The 20,029-nt window shown below is 43.2% G+C and overlaps 1 protein-coding gene across 3 annotated transcripts in view; it reads left to right on the forward strand.

The window, feature by feature from the left end:
• The first annotated feature begins 6,201 nt into the window (after nt 1-6,201).
• The window catches only part of zgc:66447 (SLAIN motif-containing protein-like), a 22,662-nt gene continuing 8,834 nt past the window's right edge, over nt 6,202-20,029 (forward strand). Inside the window, exons 1-3 of one of the 3 annotated variants that reach the window (XM_061234632.1) lie at nt 6,202-6,506; nt 11,659-12,227; nt 17,914-18,053. In XM_061234632.1, the coding sequence (XP_061090616.1) occupies nt 11,668-12,227; nt 17,914-18,053 (700 nt within the window). In that variant the 5' untranslated portion in view covers nt 6,202-6,506; nt 11,659-11,667. Of the gene's footprint in view, nt 6,507-8,156; nt 8,265-11,658; nt 12,228-17,913; nt 18,054-20,029 lie in introns of those variants that run through there. The other 2 variants (XM_061234629.1, XM_061234631.1) reach the window with 2 other exon arrangements.

Raw genomic sequence — 20,029 nt, forward strand, 5'->3', positions numbered from 1 at the left:
GTTGTACGTCGCTCTGGATAAGAGCGTCTGCTAAATGCCAGGCAATGTAATGTAATGTAATGTAATGTAATGAAATATTACCTCTCACGTATCATATACGAAGAGTTAATTAGCAAAAACGGATAAAAGCCTCTCTTACAACACAATAAACAAACAGCTGTTTGATTGATGCTCCCTGGAGTGCCCAAAAAATATGATTTAGGATGATAAATATAAACGGAGATGTTGTAAAATAATCCCTCAAATATGTAGACGAATTGTTAAACAATACTTCATGTTATTAAATGTATTCTCATAAATAATATGGTGAACAGTCGGACAAATTGCGCTGCACTGATGCCGTTTACAATTCGTCAGTCGGGCAGATACGAGCATAGTTTCATATATTGTTATCATATTCATATATTATGTTTTTTTTCCAATGGTGCTAGACAAATAACGTGTATTATTATTATTATTATTATTATTATTATCATCATCATCACATTCGTTGTGCAGAACTGTTCGTCATTTACAATCAATCAGGATAATTCCCACACCTGTAGCTTTTCAGAGGCAATCAAATGGCTGAAATCCCTTTTCTTGGCCTTCTTTTCAGCGTTTGCCATTGTCGTCTTCATGAAATGCATATTCATTAGGGGTGTTTCACTGCCTATTTATAGGCAACTGTGGGCGGGACATGAAGCTGGCAAAGTTGCGCTACATTTAGAGTTGATTGTGATTTATAAAGGAAAACTGGCGTGGGACGTGCGTATGCACTGTTTTATAAATCAGAATATTTTTTTGCGTACGCACGTCCTAGGTTTCCTGCTTACGCAACCTTTTGACGTGAATCCTAAGCACAGTTTTATAAATGAGGCCCCTGGTCCTAATGATGGAATTTTACATGGGTCATAGTGCAATTTGTAATAAACCAATTATAAATGTTCTCAATCTTCATTTGAATCATATGTCACTATTCTCAATAATCTCTCATGCTCAAATAAACTTATTACCACTCTTTCAGGAAGTTATCAGTAGACAGTGCTGCTAAGCACTCACAGTCCTCTTTATAGGGTAATACATCTCCTGCGGCAGCATAGTGTGAGAGCAGCTAGTCTTAATCAGCCTCAGTTCATCCTCATCCAGGTTAATTTCAGTACAGTTCCAGGCCATTCACCACCTTTGCCTTGGCACATAAGGACTGCAAACACACTGAAAGCTGGAAGCATTCCTTCTTCTGTTGACACATGGAGTTATGCCACAATTCTTCCGCCCAGAATCAATGGAAATTTACCATTACCAGGTAATAAAGTGCTGTAGACACCCATAATTTTGACACACATGCAGGAACATGCCAACATTTTAGAGTACCAGCCACAGGAAGATCACTGTCAAACTCTTCTTATCCTGTCACCTCTCATCACAAAGGATATCAAGCCTAGTATACACCTTAAACTGCCACTAGAACCGCCATTGTAACATCTCCAATAGAATGGAACAATTGTGGATTACAAATGGAACAGAGCTTAACTGGTAAATGTATTGTTAACATAGCCACACACAACAAGTTTTCTAGTATTGCCTTAACAATAAAGGTTCTACAAAATATATCTGCGTAAACATTATTTTCAATGAGACAGATGAAGAGCTATAGTCACTAAATTACATGAAAAACAATGCATGGGGGCAGAACTGGGGACAAGGTTGCGGGGTGGTTGCGATCTACTCGCAAAAAAGTTTTTTTCTGATGAAATGCACAGGCATTTGCACTGGCAAATAAAGATCTCAAAAAAGCAGACACAGATGCCCACAGGCACTCACGCAAACAAAGGTGCATGTGTAGACATGTTCAGATCACTGTTCAAACCCACAATATATTCCAAGACTTGACCTTCACTAATGTCCCCATATCACCATTCTTTAAACATCGGTAGCAGGTGGCAATGAAACTGGCAAGTATTTGGTTCTGTCCTACTAAGGCCATTTAATAAACTTACACTCACCGAGCACTTTATTAGGAACATTTTTACTTTATTACACCTACTTATTCATGTGATTATCTAATCAGCCAATTGTGTGGCAGCAGTGCAATGCATACAATCATGTAGATACGGGTCAGGAGCTTCAGTTAATGTTCACATCAACCATCAGAATGGAACCTTAGAAAATGTATCTAAGTGACTTTGACTGTGGAATGATTGTTGGTGGCAGACAGTCTTAGAAACTGCTGATCTCTTGGGATTTCCTCACATACTAGTCTCTAGAGTTTGCAAATAATTGTGTAAAAACAGTGAGCAGCAGTTCTGCAGACATTAAAGCCTTGTTAGTGAGAGACTTCAGAGGAGAATGGCCAGACTGGTCAAAGCTGATAGGAAGCTGACCAAATAACCACATATTACAACAGTGGTATGCAGAAGAGCATCTCTGAACAACAAAGCATCATAACTGTAAGTGGATAGGCTGCAGAAATAGACGTCTAAAAAAATAAGTCTAATAAATCCCTAATAAAGTGCTCACTGACTGTATATGTTCACATTTTATTTGGAGAAATGGGACAAATACACAATCAACAATACACAAGGATGAATACACATTAAACATAGTTTTACCATCATATCAAACACAAAACCAATATCAAACCAGTAGTAGTATACAGTAGTAGTAGTAGTAGTATTGGACCGAAATTTAAATACAAAGCTAAAAAAGAGAATTGTTAGTATCATAATATCAAATGAAGAAAATATGCCACAAATCTGAATTATTGCAGAAAATTGCATTTTAGTACGCCACACCCAACATCAGTTTGCAAACTCAAGAAATAAATCTGGATAAGTATTTCACAAGCTGATGAAACAGAGACATCTGCTGTATGTAGATGTAACTGCAAACAGGTTTCTTCAGTTCTTACTTTTTTTTGTTTTAAGACTGATACTTGTTTTGTGGGGGAAAGCAAAAGCTGAAATAATAACTAAACGTACAATTAACTCAATGTCACAAAGTACAATTTACTACATGACACATCACATAGATTCATAAGTGAATATTGAAAATACAAGTGTTATGATTATGATTATTATTATTATTAACATTGAGACAAATTATTTAATATACCAGGTTGATATGCCAAAATTGTAAAAGCAACAGTTTTGATCACAGCCTATTCTTTCCGGGCCTCAGTTTTGCAAATGAAAAGTAATAATGAAAATAAATACATCATTAACACTATATATGTTATACAGTCAGTTCCAGAATTATTGGCACCCTTAATAGAAATGAATTTTAAAAATGCATATTAAAAAACAACACATAATAATCTATATGTTATTTTCAAACATAAGGGAAAGCTACATACTTTTATTTCAATATATTTACTCTCAGAAAATCCTAGGTGTCAAAATGAATGGCACCCCTAACAATTATTGTAAATAAAATCAAACAAAGTGAAATTGGGAATAGAATTTTTGCCTCTTTCTAAAGGAATTTTATTTTGTCATTCCATCACATAATTACAGCATAAAAATTATGTAACAAGCATGCAAAATCCCTTTACCATCCATCAGCATGGGAAACGGCAAAGAACTGTCATTGACCATCACAAGTCTGGTACAGTAATGGATACAAAAAAAACCATTAGCCATTAAATATACCACTTAATCAGAAAAAAAAAACAACAAAAAAACATATGTTATGGTTGCAAACTTGCCGGGAAGGACAAATGTGCATGTTATTCCCACAGGTGGTAAGGAAGACAGTGAGGGAGAACTGGTTGCATCCTGGGGTAACCAAGTCTCAGAAAGAACCATAAAATATTATATTTGAAATGGTGGCACAAACACAGCCTTTACTGAACACAAAAACATAACTAAGCATCTGGAGTTTGCCAAACGTCATTTGAATCATGACTGGAAAAGGGTGCTTGAACATTTTGGCCATACACACCATCAATATTTTTTGTGGCAAAACAGAAATGTATACAAGGACAAGCACCTTATACCTACTGCCGTTGTGTCATTGATGATTTTGAGATGTTTGGCTGCCAGTCGTACAAGGGCACTATTTAAGATCAATAACACAATTAAGTGCCAGGACATTTTGGCAGACAATCTGGTTGTCTGTGCTAGGAAGCTGAGACTTGGTCATAGGTAGATTGTAGCAGCAGGACAGTGGCTCTAAACATACCTTAAAATTGATACAGAAATTGTTCAGTGAAAATAGCATCCATGTTCTCAGTCAGTGATGTCATGATGTCAGTCAGTCTTAAACTTGAATCCCATCAAAAAATAGTGGTCTGAACGGAAGAGGGGGGTCATGGCAGACTGTATCTTTGCTTGGTATTTCAATTTTATTGAAATTTTATTTTTTGTGTATATTTATCAAGGGTGCCAATAATTCTCGACCGGACTGTATATACACTCAGTTTAATAGGTACACCTGCTCATTAGCACAAATATCTTCTTCTTTACAACAGCCAATCATGTGGCGACTCAGGAAATAAAGCATGCAGGCAGGCTGAATAGGTTTAATATTTTGCTTGTCCAAACATAAGATGCATGACATTGAACGTGGTATGATTTTTGGTGCCAGATGTGGTGCTTCCAACATCTTGGAAACAGCTGCTTTATAGAAATTTTCATGCACTACAGTCTCAATAGATGACAGAGAATGGTGTGAATGCGATAACCCAAAAAGAACATCCAGTGACTGGAAGCTCTGTGGCTGAGAACTTGTTAATGGGAGAGGTCACAAATGTTCATATGACTGCTATTTACAGCAGTGGTGTGCTGAAGGGCATCTCTGAATGCACAACATGTAAAACCTAGAAGTGCATGGGCTACAGCAGCAGAAGACCATGCCGGGTTCCACTCCTACCACCCAAGGACAGGAAGACGAGGCTACAGTGGGCATGTGATCACCTAAACTGAATGACTGAAGTTTGGAAGAAATTCTGTCACCTGGTCTCAATTTCTACAGCATTCAGATAGTATGGTCAGAATTTAGGGACTTGTGTCAACAGTGCAGGCTGCTGCTGCTGGTGTTATAGTGTGCAGAATGTTACATTAGGCCCCTTAATACCAATTAAGCATAATTTGAAGGCCACAGCCTTCCTAAGCTGTTGTTGCTGACCGTGTGAATCCTTTATGACCACAGAGCTTTGTCAAATGGATACTTTCACAAGGATAATATGCCTTGTCACAAAGCACATACCATCTCAAGCTGGTTCCATAAACATGTCAGTGACTTCAGTTGACTCCATTGTGCTGCACACTCCCCAGATCTCAATCCAATAGAGCATCTTCGGGATTAAGTGGAAAAAAGGAACATGCTATTGAGTCAGCATAGGCCAAACTCCCTAAGGCAAGGACGTACAATGATCGCAGAGTCTGTGTGCTGTGTTTGGTTCAAACCCATTACCTTAGTCCAGGGGTTCCCAAAAGAAAGTCTGATGTGACCCCGAATGAATGTTCGCAAATTTACATGACCCCAACACCACACACACATTTTGTGCCTAACAACACTCTTTAGCCATGACTATACTGGAAATATACCACAACCTCTCCTGCCTCATTGCTTTGTTGTAGTTGGGTTGTTGTAATGTTAAACATGTTGTGTCCTATATTTACATATTTTAAAGAGACAAAAATTACATTTTATATTTTAAAATATTTTCAGGGACCCCATCCTGAAATCGAGCGACCCAACATGGGGTCCTGTCCCCCAGTTTGGGAATTTCTATTCTTAGCTTCCTGATAACTCTTATAAACTACGTTGGTGCACTCCTCGACCACAGTGAAATATTTAGGATGAACTTGCAGTCTGCGGATGTAGCTGGTGCTTATACAAATGACAGTTCAATATATGATTGACTTCATTAAATAATCAAGAGCATAAATTGGCACAAAATCCAGAAACGGATCGTCACTTGTTATGCACCCCTGGCCTGCCCGAAATGTCCTTCCGGATACTACCTGATAAAGGGGCCTGTGTGTATTCAATAAACTCGGCTTACATAATCAAAACAAAAATAATGTTTCTCTCTCGCTTTTTGGATCGGATGAATACGGAAGGTTGTAAATATGCTAGCAAAATCAGCCATAAAACCAGGACAACAGTTATAAAGTTACAATTCCAAGTAAAATTTTCCAAAGGAAAATACCATTTTGAGAGCTAATTCAAAATGTATGAAACGTTTGATCTGCTTAGTTTTAAAACGAGTAGAAAATGGAAGAGCAGCGCATTAGAAATTTTGCAGCCTACTACTCGCACAGCCATGCCCGCCCCTTGCTCGCAGGGGGGGGAGAGTGGAGGCGAGTATCATTGAGTCGCGAGAAAGAAGTGCTGTGTGTGGAACCACCAGGCTTAGCAAACGACACTTAACAGTAGCCACGGCGCGGGCACATCAGAGAGAGAAGGAAAACAAACTGCACCGTCTTGTTTATGGTGTTGGTCTCTCCTTCGGCCCATGAATACCTCCGAAAGTGGATTTTAATTCGAACATTTGTAACGAAAACGGCACGCCGGCAGTGGTAGGTTTTGTTTTGCTAATCGTTAGCAAGCGAGTGGAGCGGCAAATCATCGGATTGCATTTTTTTAAAATAATAGGCTATCCATTAGCTAACGTTAGCTTGCTACTGGTTTGCTATGATGCCAGTTCAGTCGTATACAATTTTACTTGAAATTATTTTGTCGTGATTTATTAAGCCGAATGTAAAATGTGTCTTGTAGCCAGCTAGCTAGTTTGTTTGTATATTGTTAGCAAGCTGACCCAGTGGAAAAACGTGGTACGATGGCATACGAAGAGACCGTTATTGTTAGAAATTCTCATGAATTGAGCCCACGAACCAGTCCATTTAGTGGCTTGCTCGTTACTGTTGCTTACTAACCTCTCAGGCACAACATATGTTGCTAACGTTAGCTAGTTTGCTAAAAGGATGTCGCTACTAGCAAGGGCAATCTGACTAACTGGATTAGCTATCTTATGTTATGTACCGTTAGCTAAGCGGTGCGTGCTGTGCATTGTTAAGTCAATCAGTTGGGTAAACTAGCGCCTATAACGTTCTCGTGGGTTGTTTTGCAGTGGAATGAGCTAGTTAGTTAGTGCTAAGTTAGCTGCTTATCCCAGTTATCTAGCTATCTGACGTTAGTGGCGAAACAAGCTAATTATTTTAAATCGGACAAGCGGTATGGTGGCTTAGTGAAATAAAGAGCATTAATGTTATCTAGCTAACGTTACCAAGGCGAGAGAGACCATCATAAAACTTAGCTACGTTACGTGGCAGGGTGAAAGTTATTGCTAAACATTGTTACCTAGCTAATTTAGGTACCAATTTGGAAACATGCCTAGGTAGGTAGTGAGGTCGAGTAACGTTCAATCAGCTAGCTAACGTTAATTGTTAACGTTGATCCCTGCCTCCACTTTACTTCGCAGGGGACCGTACGTTTGCTCACTATGGCTAACGTACGTTGATATTCAGTTCACCGTAAATTACCCCGTCATTGGGTAATACCATTAAGATATATTCGATTTTGTTGCTTACATCCTTTAATGTTACTGTTGTTTTGATGAAGTAACGTTAGCTAGTTAATAATAAAAGTGTCCCTGTTACTGCATCTTTCACTGTAATGAATTAGCCAATTTAAGGGCAACACAATTGCAATTCTTAGGTAACATTATTGGCCATTCCGCGCCAACTCCAGGAGGTTGCACCACAGCATCTCTTGGATTTTTCTCCTTTTCTATGTGTTGGTAGACTTTCGAGGGGTTTTGTCCCTAAACATTCAATTTGGCCATTTTTTATACCTTCCCGTTTGTCAGAAATTTCACCTGACCCTCTATTTCGAATATGTTGAAGTTACAGCCTTAATCAACTTTTCTAGAGAGAATTCGTTTTGGTACTGCGTGGCTTTTTTTTATACTTCCAACTTACTTCATAAATCTTTACGTATCTTTTAAACGGGTTTACTGCATACGTCCTTGATCAAAAAAAATCGTAAGAACATTAAATAATTTATTTTATTAGATTATAAATAATATTATATAAATGTACCAAAAATGGCCAAATTGAATATTCCATGACTCATATCTCAGCTAATGTTTTCAGTAACGTGTTTAGCTTTAAACTGGGAACGTGCTCTCAGATGACTCTCATTTACCAGTAAGCTGATACTAAAACTTTTTACTTTTGGGAGGTATGACCACCCAAAATTGGTCCCTGGTGGCAAAAAAAGTGGATTTGTTGCTAAATATCGCCAAAAACGCCAAAAGTCGATGCATGTTGTCTGAGGTGAGATATGAATTTTACATACGAAATCATCTCTTGATATTGTGATATGAAACTAGATATCGTCTTACATGTTGGATGGGATATGGCATTTTCCTGGTTTTAAAGGCTGCATTACAGTCAAGTGATGTCATTCAGTGTGTTTTAACTGCTATTATTAGTCTTTACCCACTTAGTTATTATGTCCACATTACTGATGATTATTTATCAAAAATCTCATTTAGTAAATATTTTGTGAAAGCACCAATATTCGTCCCCACAATTGCTCCGTCACACACTTCTATCGAAAATGGAGCACAAAGTAGAAGCTCTTGGGAATAAATGCGCAGTCTGTCATGTCATTTTTACACACTTCACCCAAACAGCCTCTCATACCTAGCTGGCTTTTTTCAGGTGCCTTTGTGTTTACATGTAACCTAAGACCTGTATAGACAACCTGCTCTTGGCCATTTCACAGTGGTGAACTCATGATCAAAAGATTAAGATGTTGGCCTTTCATACACTCCCACATCCCATGTATGTCCATTGTTGCTGTTCATGTTGCAGACCAGTACTTCCTGGGATGCTTTGCCGTGTCTGAGCAGATGTGTAGCACGTAAAGCTGTTCAGCGCTGCTTGTGAGGAGTGTAATCCCTCCAATTGAGCGACAGATCACAGAACACCTGCAGGAGCCTGGGGTAGTGCTGTGTGCTGAGGGCGCCCAGTCCATACTGTGCTCTCGCAAGTGTTCATTTACAGTGAGCACCATAATTCATTGGACAGTGATGCATTTTTTTGTTACTTTGGTTCTGTACTTTAGCACTTTGAGTTTGAAAGGATGCAATGATGTTAAAGTGCAGACCGTCAGCTGAGGTTTGAGGTTATGTTCATCCATATCGGATGAAAGGTTTAGAAATTATAGAACCTTTTGTACATAGTTGCCCCCCCCCCATTTTCAGGAATCAAAAAATATTGGTCAGTTTAACATAATATAGAATAAAGTAATAATTTGGAATATTTGGTCACATATCCTTCGAATGCAATGACTGCTTGAAGTCTTAGACGCATACACATCACCAGATGCTGGGTAGCTTCCCTGGTGATGCTCTGCCAGGCACGCACTGCACCTATCTTCAGTTCCTTTTACATTTACATTTTTGTCATTTGGCAGACGCTTTTAATCCAAAGCGACTTACAAGTGCATAGGTTCTACCACAAGTCAAAGCATCACATCCGGAACTCGGAAAATACACATGGAATGCTGTTCTAAACAAAGTCGTCATCATAAGTGCAAATATATATATATATATTTTTTTTGGGGGGGGGGTTAGACAAGGATAGGGATATCAGAAAGGAGGGGTGGGGGAATTCAGGAGGGAGGACTAAGGTAGAGTTTGAAAAGGTGGGTTTTGAGTCTGCGTCGAAATAGGGGGAGGGATTCTGCTGTCCTGACAGTGGTAGGCAAGTCATTCCACCACTAAGGAACCAGAACAGAAAGCAGGCGTGAACGTGCAGGAGATGACGGATACGGCGTATATTATACAGAAAGAACTTGCAGGTTCTGGCAGTGGAGGATACTTGTGGAGCCAGGGTGAGGCAGTTATCAAGAGTCGCCCCAAGATTCTTTGCCGTACGGGAGGAGGAAACTACAAAGTCCTCAACAGTCAGGGAGAGGTCGATTGACTGAGAGGACTTCGCAGGGATGTAGAGAAGCTCAGTTTTGGCAAGGTTGCGCTTCAGGTGGTGGGAAGTCGTCCACGCAGACTTATCAGCCAAGCAGGCAGAGATCTGTGTGGTGACTTGGGTGTCGGGGGGGGAAGGAAATAAAGAGTTGGGTTTCAACAGCGTAAGAATGATAAGAAAAGCCATGCTTGTTTAGGGACTTTTTGCCTTCAGTGTCCTCTTCAGAATGTAAAATGCATATTTAATTGGATTAATTGGAATTGGATTTGTAAACAAGTCATCTAATATGGATGAAAATACCCTCACATTAAAGCTGAACGTCTTCACTTCAGCCCCACTGTTATTGTACCTTTTGAAACTTAAAGTGCTAGTGTACGGAACCAAAATAACAAAACGTGTCACTATCCAATGAGTTATGGTTCTCACTGTAAGACAGTGATTGGTGGAATCATCACAGGTGAGTGGTCATTGGTCGGTCAGCATCAGTACATGGTATGTTTTCCAGAAATTACATCAGGTGAAGCGTGCCTTTCATGCTCGCCTGTAATGAGTATTTTTCTGTCTTTGCCGGCTTCTGGTTGCAGCTCTCATTAAATGTAATACCCTGGCACAAGCCTACTGGGCAGTCATGGACATAGCTTCCTCCTACCTACAGTCCATGTTCAAACTTTACAGCACTGCACTTACTCAATGCTCTGCAGCCATCGGTCACCAGGCCTCCCTAACCAAATGCCCCCTCCCTGACCAAATGCATATTTCACACACAACATGTTCTCATAGTGTGGACACAGCCTACACCTAGCACCCAGTGACTAATAATCTTGTATTTTTAGATATTAAGACCAGTTTTGCCTCCTGATGTATTTTTTTTTTTTGTATTCCTGTAGGTCATCGCATGTTTAAAACTTCACAAAATTATATTTTTCTTATTGAGATGCGTGTATTTTGATGCTATCGGTATAATGTGTGGTGAAACCATTGTAAACTGCTTGTCGTTGCTGTTTTTAGTGCCATCTCCATGGAGTTTCACCCTCTGGCAAGGGAACGCTCTAGCCCTGTACCATTGTCAGAAGGATTTATTGTAGCTAGACCGCGCAGCCTGAATCGGTATGACCGTTGGTGCAGCCTCTTACGATGAGCCGTGCTCAGCCTGGGACTCTCTGTGGAAGGGAAGCTGCAGAGGCCTGTCCGTGCTTGGCTGTGGAAACTCCATCTGCGCCCAGTGACACTGGCATGTTCACGGGCACCGGGGACAGTCAGATGACTGTAACATCCGAACCCTGAGAGATCTGTGAAACCTTAGCCAGTGCCAAGCGTGACCTGCTCTCCCACGTCAACCGTGCTACTGCAGGTGCCAGCAGGCCTGAGCCAGAGCGTTTGCTGCTCCAGCGAGGCCGGTTGTCTGACGCAGCTTGTCTGCATGTCCGTCTGTCCTTAAAATGAAATCAGCCATGTTACTGTTGTTGCTGAGGTGCGGTTGGTTTGAAAGCATGACAATGGGGTATAATTAATGACAAGTTGGCATTGCGGTGTTTGTTGTCAGCTGTGAATTTCTCTGGCTGCAGCTACGCCTCTTGCAGCGTGTACTCCATGCGGCCCTGCTGGAACTTTGGTTTATGTCCTCTGTCGTTAGAATTTTTGATGTGGAATTGGCAAGTCTCTTCCTGTTGGTGTCGCACACACACACATGCTCACTCCCTCACTCCCTCCCTCCCTCCCTCTCCTCTCCGGGCAGGGTGTGAGGATGGTGGTCCCGGAGAGCGACGCTGTGGTCCAGCCGGCGGAGAGCGGAGACGTGGGCGTGCCGGGAGAGAGCTCTCAGCCCGGCTTCCAGGCGGAGCAGGACTCCGCGGGGGCCGAGCTGGAGGAGGTGCGCAAGCTGCAGGAGCTGGTCCGTCGGCTGGAGGTCCAGAACCAGACGCTGCGCAGCCGGGGGGGCAAGGGCTTGCTGGGCGGGGCCAACGGAAACGGCAACGACAGGACGCTGGGCGAGGAGGAGGCTGACGAGGCGCACAGGCCCGAGGACAACGCGGGCCTCAGCGACCGGGACTTCTCCCCCTGCCGCCCTCAGGACAGCAGCAGCAGCGGAGACGCGTCTCCCCTCCTGGAGGTGGGCCCTCCGTGCGGCAGGTATCTGGACCTGCCCTGCGCTAACGGGCCGGAGGAACCGCCAGGCCTGGCTCCGGCCGGCCCCGCGTCGGAGCTGCAGGACGGGCCGGGACCGGGCCGGGACCACTCGGCTCTGGACGAGGTGGACGTCCTCGACCTGGAGGACTGCGATGAGGCGGAGGACGAGGACAGCTGGTGGGTGTTGGCAAAGAGAGACGCTCGTTCCTTCGCTCTTAAAATTTCAGTGAAGTTAGTGAGCATGCCTTTGGTGAAAATATCAAACAATGTAGTTATGCTTATATGAGTTGTTGGCTTTACTGTGGGCTTTGAGCTGGGGGAACACTGCTGCTGAATATCACCTTCAGCCATGTTCCCGGAGCCAATATTTATTGCTTGTGCAGGAAGCCTTGGTTAATGAATGCCTGCAGATGCACAAGCTAGCAGATACAGCATGCGTCAGTGACTGGGTGCACAGGCTAGCAGATACAGCGTGCATCAGTGACAGGGTGCATCAGTGACTGGGTGCACAGGCTAGCAGATACAGCATGCATCAGTGACGTGTTTTAAGGAGCGGACTGATGGATGCTGTTCAGATATTATTAGGGGTGGTGTTGTTTCCTTCTCTCTGACAGCGCATAATGTTGTGACCATGAGTGTTCCACCATTTTTCCATAGAAAAAATACTTGGTGGAATACATAATGCCATTGAGCTTAACCAGTGCCCCTGGACCTTTGAAATTAAAATAGCCCCAAAACATCACCAAATTTAACACGCATCTCCTATTGTTGACAGCTTGCTTACCACGTTGCTTTTGGAGAATGTTTGACGAAAGAAATGAGCGCCTTTCCAAAACTATGTTCACTGCCGCCTCGTTTTTGCCACAATTAATGACAACTACGGGGTACACTTAGCCAGCAGTCACACTCCCCAAGGGTTTTCCCACCATACTGTCCCTGCCAGCACCCTGCCTCGAGCCCACTCCGATGAGCGCGCCCATTCCTGCCATTGTACTGTCTCTGCCGCCTACCTCTCTATTGAAATCCCCAACGATGACTATATCAGCATGTATACTTTGCTGATGTGTTGCCTCGGATTGACTCAGGAAATGCAGCTGCCTTGAGAGATTGCTACAGCACTTCTGGGCAGAGTTACAAAGCCCAATTAGGGAAGTCAAAGCTGTCTTGTCACAGTGGCTTATTACTACAGCTTGTGCAGCATTTACTGGGCCGAGTTGGAGAGATGTAAAACACGGTGTATGACGGCCGCTCCTCTCCTCATTCCTGTAAGTGGAGGGCAGCTGAATGCCATGATCATGAAGTACCATAGATTGTGTGATTGATCAGCCACAAGCCCACAGCAGAAATGGTTGTAAGATCACAAATAGAGTTCAGCCCGCAGGTTTTCGATTGGATTGAGGTCTGGCACCTGAGCCATTGCAGAACATTGCTTGTTTGTTTGTTTGTTTGTTGTTTGGATTTTGAGGTATGCTTTGAGTCATTGTCTTGCTGGAAGGTCCACCCACAGCCAACTCTCATCCTTGTGATAGGGGCAACTAGATTGTCAGACAAAATTGCCTGATACGAGGTGGAATCCATTACGCCATTGATTTTAACGAGAGCTCCTGGATCTCTTACCCTCCACCAAATTTCACCATCTCCTTTTATGCATCTCCAAGTCTTTCCTGAAATGACGCCCCTGTTGCGCAGTTACATATCTAATGAATGTGCTGAATTTTATTGTTTTGGCTCTGGTCCAGCCTATTGGAGCATGCTTGTACAGCCTATTACAGGAGTTCTGAAAATAGATTTTTAATCGGTTAATCGATTAAAAACTGAAAACGCCCTAGTCAAGCAGCCTTTCTAACCACTAGGACTTTTGAAGAAACATTGCTCTTCTAAGCGTATAGGGCCATTTCGGTGGAGCAGGTGGCCTCCCTGTGTGTGTGGGATGGAGCTCGTTTCGACCTACGAATGGGGCCCAGCTGTACCCTCCCACACAGTAGCTTCCCACAAGTCTGTCCGTATCCCTGGCAACCACGTGCACCTTTCGCATGTGCATGTGCAGCAGAGGCAGCACAACAACCCAACCTAATGCACGCATAGAGAGAGTATGAGTATCAGTTTCCCTCCGTATCAAGGCTCTGTGTCTCTGGGGTTTTGTATGTTTGAGCAGCATTTAAGAATACACTTAAATGTGTCGGCATACTCGTAGAGTCTTTTGATAGTGTTCACATTCAGCGCACGTTCAATAAAAGATGAACTCGCGATTTGTTTTTCTTTATTTAAAGGGACAGTTCACCCAAAATTGAAGTTAAGGTATGTTTCCACTTACCTAAAGTAGTCTGTCCATCCAGAGTTTGGTTAAATTGTGACAAGTTTTCTCGATATTCGCTGCAGCTCGCCCTGATAAAACGGACCTTGCAGGTTCATCTTTGTGTTGCCTCAAAAATGTACGTCAGTTCTAAAGCAAGGTATCATTCAAAATAAAATCCTGTTTTTACTCCCACACACCCACCGAGCTTAATTTGTGCACGGTTTCATCGAGAGGCAGTACGTCCACCAAAGTACGCCAACTGTGTATGGCAGGTGCTGTGGATGTCTCCTCACAAAGTAGCCTAATATACGTGTAAGTGCACATAACAAAGGAGAGGTGTGTTCAAAATGACAGGTCACCATGTTGTAGCATTTCAACAGCGTCCAGCTGGATCTCGAATAGGCTGCGGAGGCCTCGCACATGAACGTTTCCCGTGTTTGTCTCTGTGGCAGGCCATACTGGCTTGGCACAGTCACTCTGCATTTTCGTTCTGTGCAAATGCTGCGATCTATATATAGAGGCAGAAACTGGCCAGCTGAACGCTCCAGTGAGTGGTTGGGGTAGCAATCAGGAGCCTGGGGGGCCAGCAAACTGACCTGGGAACATCGGTGCACTCCAGTGAGTCTCACAGGAGCCTTGGGGGCCAGCAGCCCAGCACACCGACCTGGGCTTACCCTGCCTATCAGCTTTTGCTTATCTTACCTGGATTACTCCATGAATACAGCAGTTCCCTTTGTTTGCCTGGGGGAAACTACATTTCCAACAGATAATATATGTGTAAATGTACATAATTATCTGTAGTGTATAACAAACAAATTTGCTTATTTTTCACTACCAAATAATGTAAACGGTGGCATTCCTTTATACAGCCGGCTTGGGAACCTGACGCATTGAGACACTGGCTCTAAACAGGCAGTGTGTTTAGGATGTGTCCGGGATGGCGGGGTCCAGGCCTGCTCGGCGCAGGAGCCAGTGAGGAGTGCTGATGGGAGTGTGCTGCTCCTGGCAGTCATGGCCGCTCCTCCTGCCAGCCACCACCGCTGCGCGCAGCACTGCGTCTCCACGCCGGACGGACAGCAGAAGGAGCTGGCAGCGGGAGGCTTCTGGGCTCCAGTGCCCTGTACCTAACATTCACTCTGCCTGTGAAATGACAGTAAAAAAACTCTGAAGCCAGGACTCGTAACTAAGGCCAGTAACCGGGGTGCCAGGAATGAATGCGGACGGCTATCAACGGTTTAATCCCATTTTACTTAATACCAAATGGCATGCAGCTGTCCAATTCGATTACATCCATTCTGTAACCGATTTGGTAAATTATGCCATAAAATGGGCCTCTAACCCGGTGTCAGGTTTACGCCCAGAGATGTTATAGCCTAATGTGCAAGTGCCGTTATTTTGTGAGGATACGCATTGAATTCTAAGTGACTGCTTCTGGGCATGTATTAAATGTGGATTTTTTTTGCCTTTTGCAAGAGAGCTATATTGCAGCATTACAGTGCTTTTTTTATTTGGGCTAGTGGTCAATTTTGCCGTCTGCCGTTTCCCTTCTGAGGCTGAATATATCCATGAGTATCTCTGTAAAAAGTCCACCTGTAGTCTCTTCTGAAAAATTCATTTGTTTTTTTTATTTTGAGCTTTGTTATGAAAGACCAATGCTAAATCCAACCATAGTTATATACCTTGTTAGATTTTATTTTAGGTAATAGTTCATTAAAGCATTGTCGTAGTCATCAGCTAAAGCACAATAATCAGAAGCTCTAAACACACTTTGTTTTGATCCGCATGTCCACTCGTGAAACGTCTTAAGCATTTTCCCCCGTTTGTCAAAAGCTCAGTGTTTACACATTCATTCCCTATGTTTTACAACACAGGTGGTCAGTTGTTTCCCAGCTGAGCTGTTCTGTCCACCTTTTAAAAGAAAAAAAACAACAACTGCCCTGCTACCAATGAATTATTCTCAGTTTCACATAATTAGTTATTCTCTGTACGGTGCAGGAGGTCAACAAAACCTCAACAGTGCATAATGCGTTTAAAGCATAAGCCGCTGCTGACTGGATGCTAATCTGCTTTGGGCGGACTTAATCCCCATGTGATCTGTGTGGGACAGATGCTGTAACAGTGAGTGGGACTCTGGGCTGGAGGCGAGTGGGCACGTCAAACCCCCTCCTCCTCCCATGTTCTCACAGAGCGAGCCTTAATCGTTCCTCCCCTCAGCGATAGCCACTTCTGCCACGCATCGGCGTTAGCGTCTCGTCCGCGAACTGAGCACTCGCCCGAGTGTCAATCCTTTAATGACCGCTCAGGACTGTGGCATTAGAGCCGTACGGCTGCGATGCGAACTGGATCCAGATCTGTGCAGTAACATCGCAGGAAACGGCCAACATCGCTACGCTCGACCCCTGGTCCGATGGATCTGTGCCCCTGAGTGTTCCTGTCAGTGCAGGCTAATCGCTCCCCCCACGTGGCACATAGTTTCCTTTGTGTTTTTTTCTCAGGGAAGATGATAGCTGTAGGTGGCCCTTTGGAGTGTTGTGGTGTAAGTGTGGTAATGGGTGCGTGGAGACCTGAGTGCAGCGCTGTGTGTGGACTGTGATGTGGACTGTGATGTGGACTGTGATGTGGACTGTGATGTAGGGCGCTCCGTCCTCTGCTCTGGATGCTAATGCCGAGTGATGGCTCGGTGCATCGGCTGCTTGTTAGCGTCCCAGCCTGTGCCACGCTGCTATCGGGTCAGAGCAGCTGGCAGCACTGGGCTCATCACGCTGATTTGCTGTCATTATGTGTGCTCTGTAAAGTTACTGGAGTTGTGTTTGTTTGTTTTTTTGTTGTTTTTTTTTAATCTTACATTGCAGGATTATGCAGGACATTTTTCACAGTTCTTAATACTCCACCCCTCTATCCAGAACAGTTGTGGCAGTTGGCTGGCAGTTGGTCTTATGTGACTAGATACTGGAAGATATGCCTTCAAGCTAGTTGAGTTCCAGAGTGGCAGGGTAAAAAAAAAAAAAAAAAAAACACACAATGACTTTACAGTTCCCAGTAATATACACTGCAGTTGGTAAGTATCTGGGTAGTGACAATTTGTGTAGTTTTGGCTCTGTTCTCCAGCACAGTACCAGTTTTGAAATAAAACCATGCATATGAGGTGAAGTGCAGGCTGCAGCTTTAAACTGAGGGCACCATTATGACTGGAATAAATGGCCTTACAGGTGTCTTCCGTTGTGTCCTTAGTGGAGGTATAAGTGAGCTGTCAGTCATCTAGTCTTGATTATAGGCTTTTTATTGCCTCTGGAGTCCTTGGAGTATTTGTCAACATGAGGACCAGAAGTGTGTCAGTGAAAGTCAAGGAAGCCGTTATATGGCTGAGAAATAATAAAAAGTTATGCTCATAAAAATGAAATTATTTAGGCATAATTTTTCATCATTGGGCACAGTTTATGAAATGAGTATGAATTCATAATGGCTGCTTTGTGTTGGCTTTCCCATGGTGTCCCATTACGCCGTGTAGCTTCCTGACAAACTGGCCGTGCTGGTTGTCACGGGAACATCGTGCTCTTGTTCCTGCAGGTTATACGTGTCACCTAAGAAGCAGGCCCTGGCGGAGCAGAGACAAGAGTCACCTATGAAGTGGTGCAGGAAGGTGCTGGACCACCCCAGCCCTGAGACGGAGGTGGCCTGCCGAACACTCATCAGCCGCCTCGACCAGAGTACGACCGGACGCAAAACCCTCCGCATGCACGCACGAACACACACACGGACACGCACGCACCCACGGATGCACGCACACACGCACGCACGGACACACGCACGGACACACACACACACAGCTGTGTTTACTGTAATTCTGCTCATCTGAACCAAAGCAAAATTCCTTTCATCTCCTTTTCTCTTGTACTTGGGAATGCTGGCCTGACAGCATTGAACCGCCAACAATGATTACATCAGTTACCTTGCAACCAAGCAAATATTGATTAAAGGTAGTTATAATACAAAAGTATTGTTGAAAACACAGCTGAAGGTATTGTATATATCGTGTAATGAATGGCTATGGCAGCCAATTAAAATTATATTTTTTCACAAATTATACATTTAACATGTATATCATGAGCGTTGGGTGTGCACGTCCGTGCTTTTCTTTGTTACTCCTGCCTCCTGGCATTGTCTCGCCCTGCCTTATCGTTTGACACATTCAGACCAGCCCTGCTGTCTGCATTGTTCAGTTCTCCTGCCTTTGATTGTTCACTCAGTTCCGTACAGCGCTTTAGTAGCGCTCCAGAGGAAAGGCCTTTCCATTGTGTCACGTTACACAAGTAGTCTCGGTCACACTGCTTTTCTGTCAGTGACTACGGTTACAAAGTGCTGTTGGGAAAAGTGACCGTGACTAAAGCACAGTTTATACAAAAACAGCATCACTGTGATTACTGAAACTTTATTATTGATAAGTCCAGTACATTTAAAAAACCTAGTAATTGGCAGCTTGGATGATAGCAGCCTGGTACAGTGAATAGGACAGGACTCTTTATTTTGGCTCTTTTCAGTCTTCATAACAAAGCAAATTGATGGGTGCCAGGTGCTTTGCCCTCTACAATCTGGCAGTTGACCAAAGCACAGGATGCTACTTTACAAAATACACAATAAGCCAGACTTCAAAGGCAACTGCGGAATTCAATAGGAAGTTAAGAGTTCAATTTGTGGTCCTGCTTTTAAAAGTAGTCTGGGATTTTGGGGAAGTCATGAACTATTTAACCCATGTCTGTAACCATAGCAGGGCAAGTCAGATTTAAAAATGTATATCAAGAAATGGACAGGCCATTAAAATTACATTTTTTGTACCAAAACTGTATAAAATTTTGCATTCATCAAGTAGTCATGACATTAATAATTGTAATTTTACAAATGGTTGAAGGATTGATAGTTTTTGGTTTAGAAAAATGGGCTTTAATACATACAACTGGTATGGTAAATGTATGTGACTAGAAAAACTTGTTTGAGTGTTTGCTCACTGTGTGGCTGTCTTGTCTGACCTGGCAGGTGTGCCCTGAGAAAGCTGGTCTTTGTCCCACAGCCTGTTCCCAAGCTACAGTCTTACTTACTGCTCAGAGCCAATGGAGCCTTTGTCAGCAGTGCTATGTGGGTGACAGTGTCCCAGATAGCTTTCCCATAGCCACCTGCTTGCCACACAGTAGACTGATCCATTATTCACTCTGCAGCCAGGTCCTTGCTTCCTAAACAGACCTGCAGCTCTGCAAGAACAGCAGCCATGCCTGGGTGGAGGCGGCAGGTGAATCTCATACTCTGGTGTAGATTACAGAGTCCTGGATCAGTTCCCCTTGTTAATTCAAACAACAGTATCTGATTGGCAGCGTAACTGCGCCCTGAGCAAGCACAGTAAACCAGGATATACTGTCACATTAAAAGTGTGTTTGCATTATAGTTACTCTTCCAGTTAGGTTGCATGCACTCTTAACAGTTCAACTATTTTTTCTTCACTGTTTTTGTCAAATTTGCATGATTTGGAACTTATTGATTTAATTTTTTCTAGTGACAGTTTTTGACAGTATGAGTAGAAAGCAAAGGAACATTCAAAGCGATTTCAAGCATCATCCCTGCTATCCGTGTAAATGGACATATCCGCGCACCAATCAGAGAGCCCTGCTATGTCCACATGACCACATGCTGCAGA

Source organism: Conger conger, chromosome 3 (genome assembly GCF_963514075.1).
Source record: "Conger conger chromosome 3, fConCon1.1, whole genome shotgun sequence".
Lineage (NCBI taxonomy): Eukaryota > Metazoa > Chordata > Actinopteri > Anguilliformes > Congridae > Conger > Conger conger.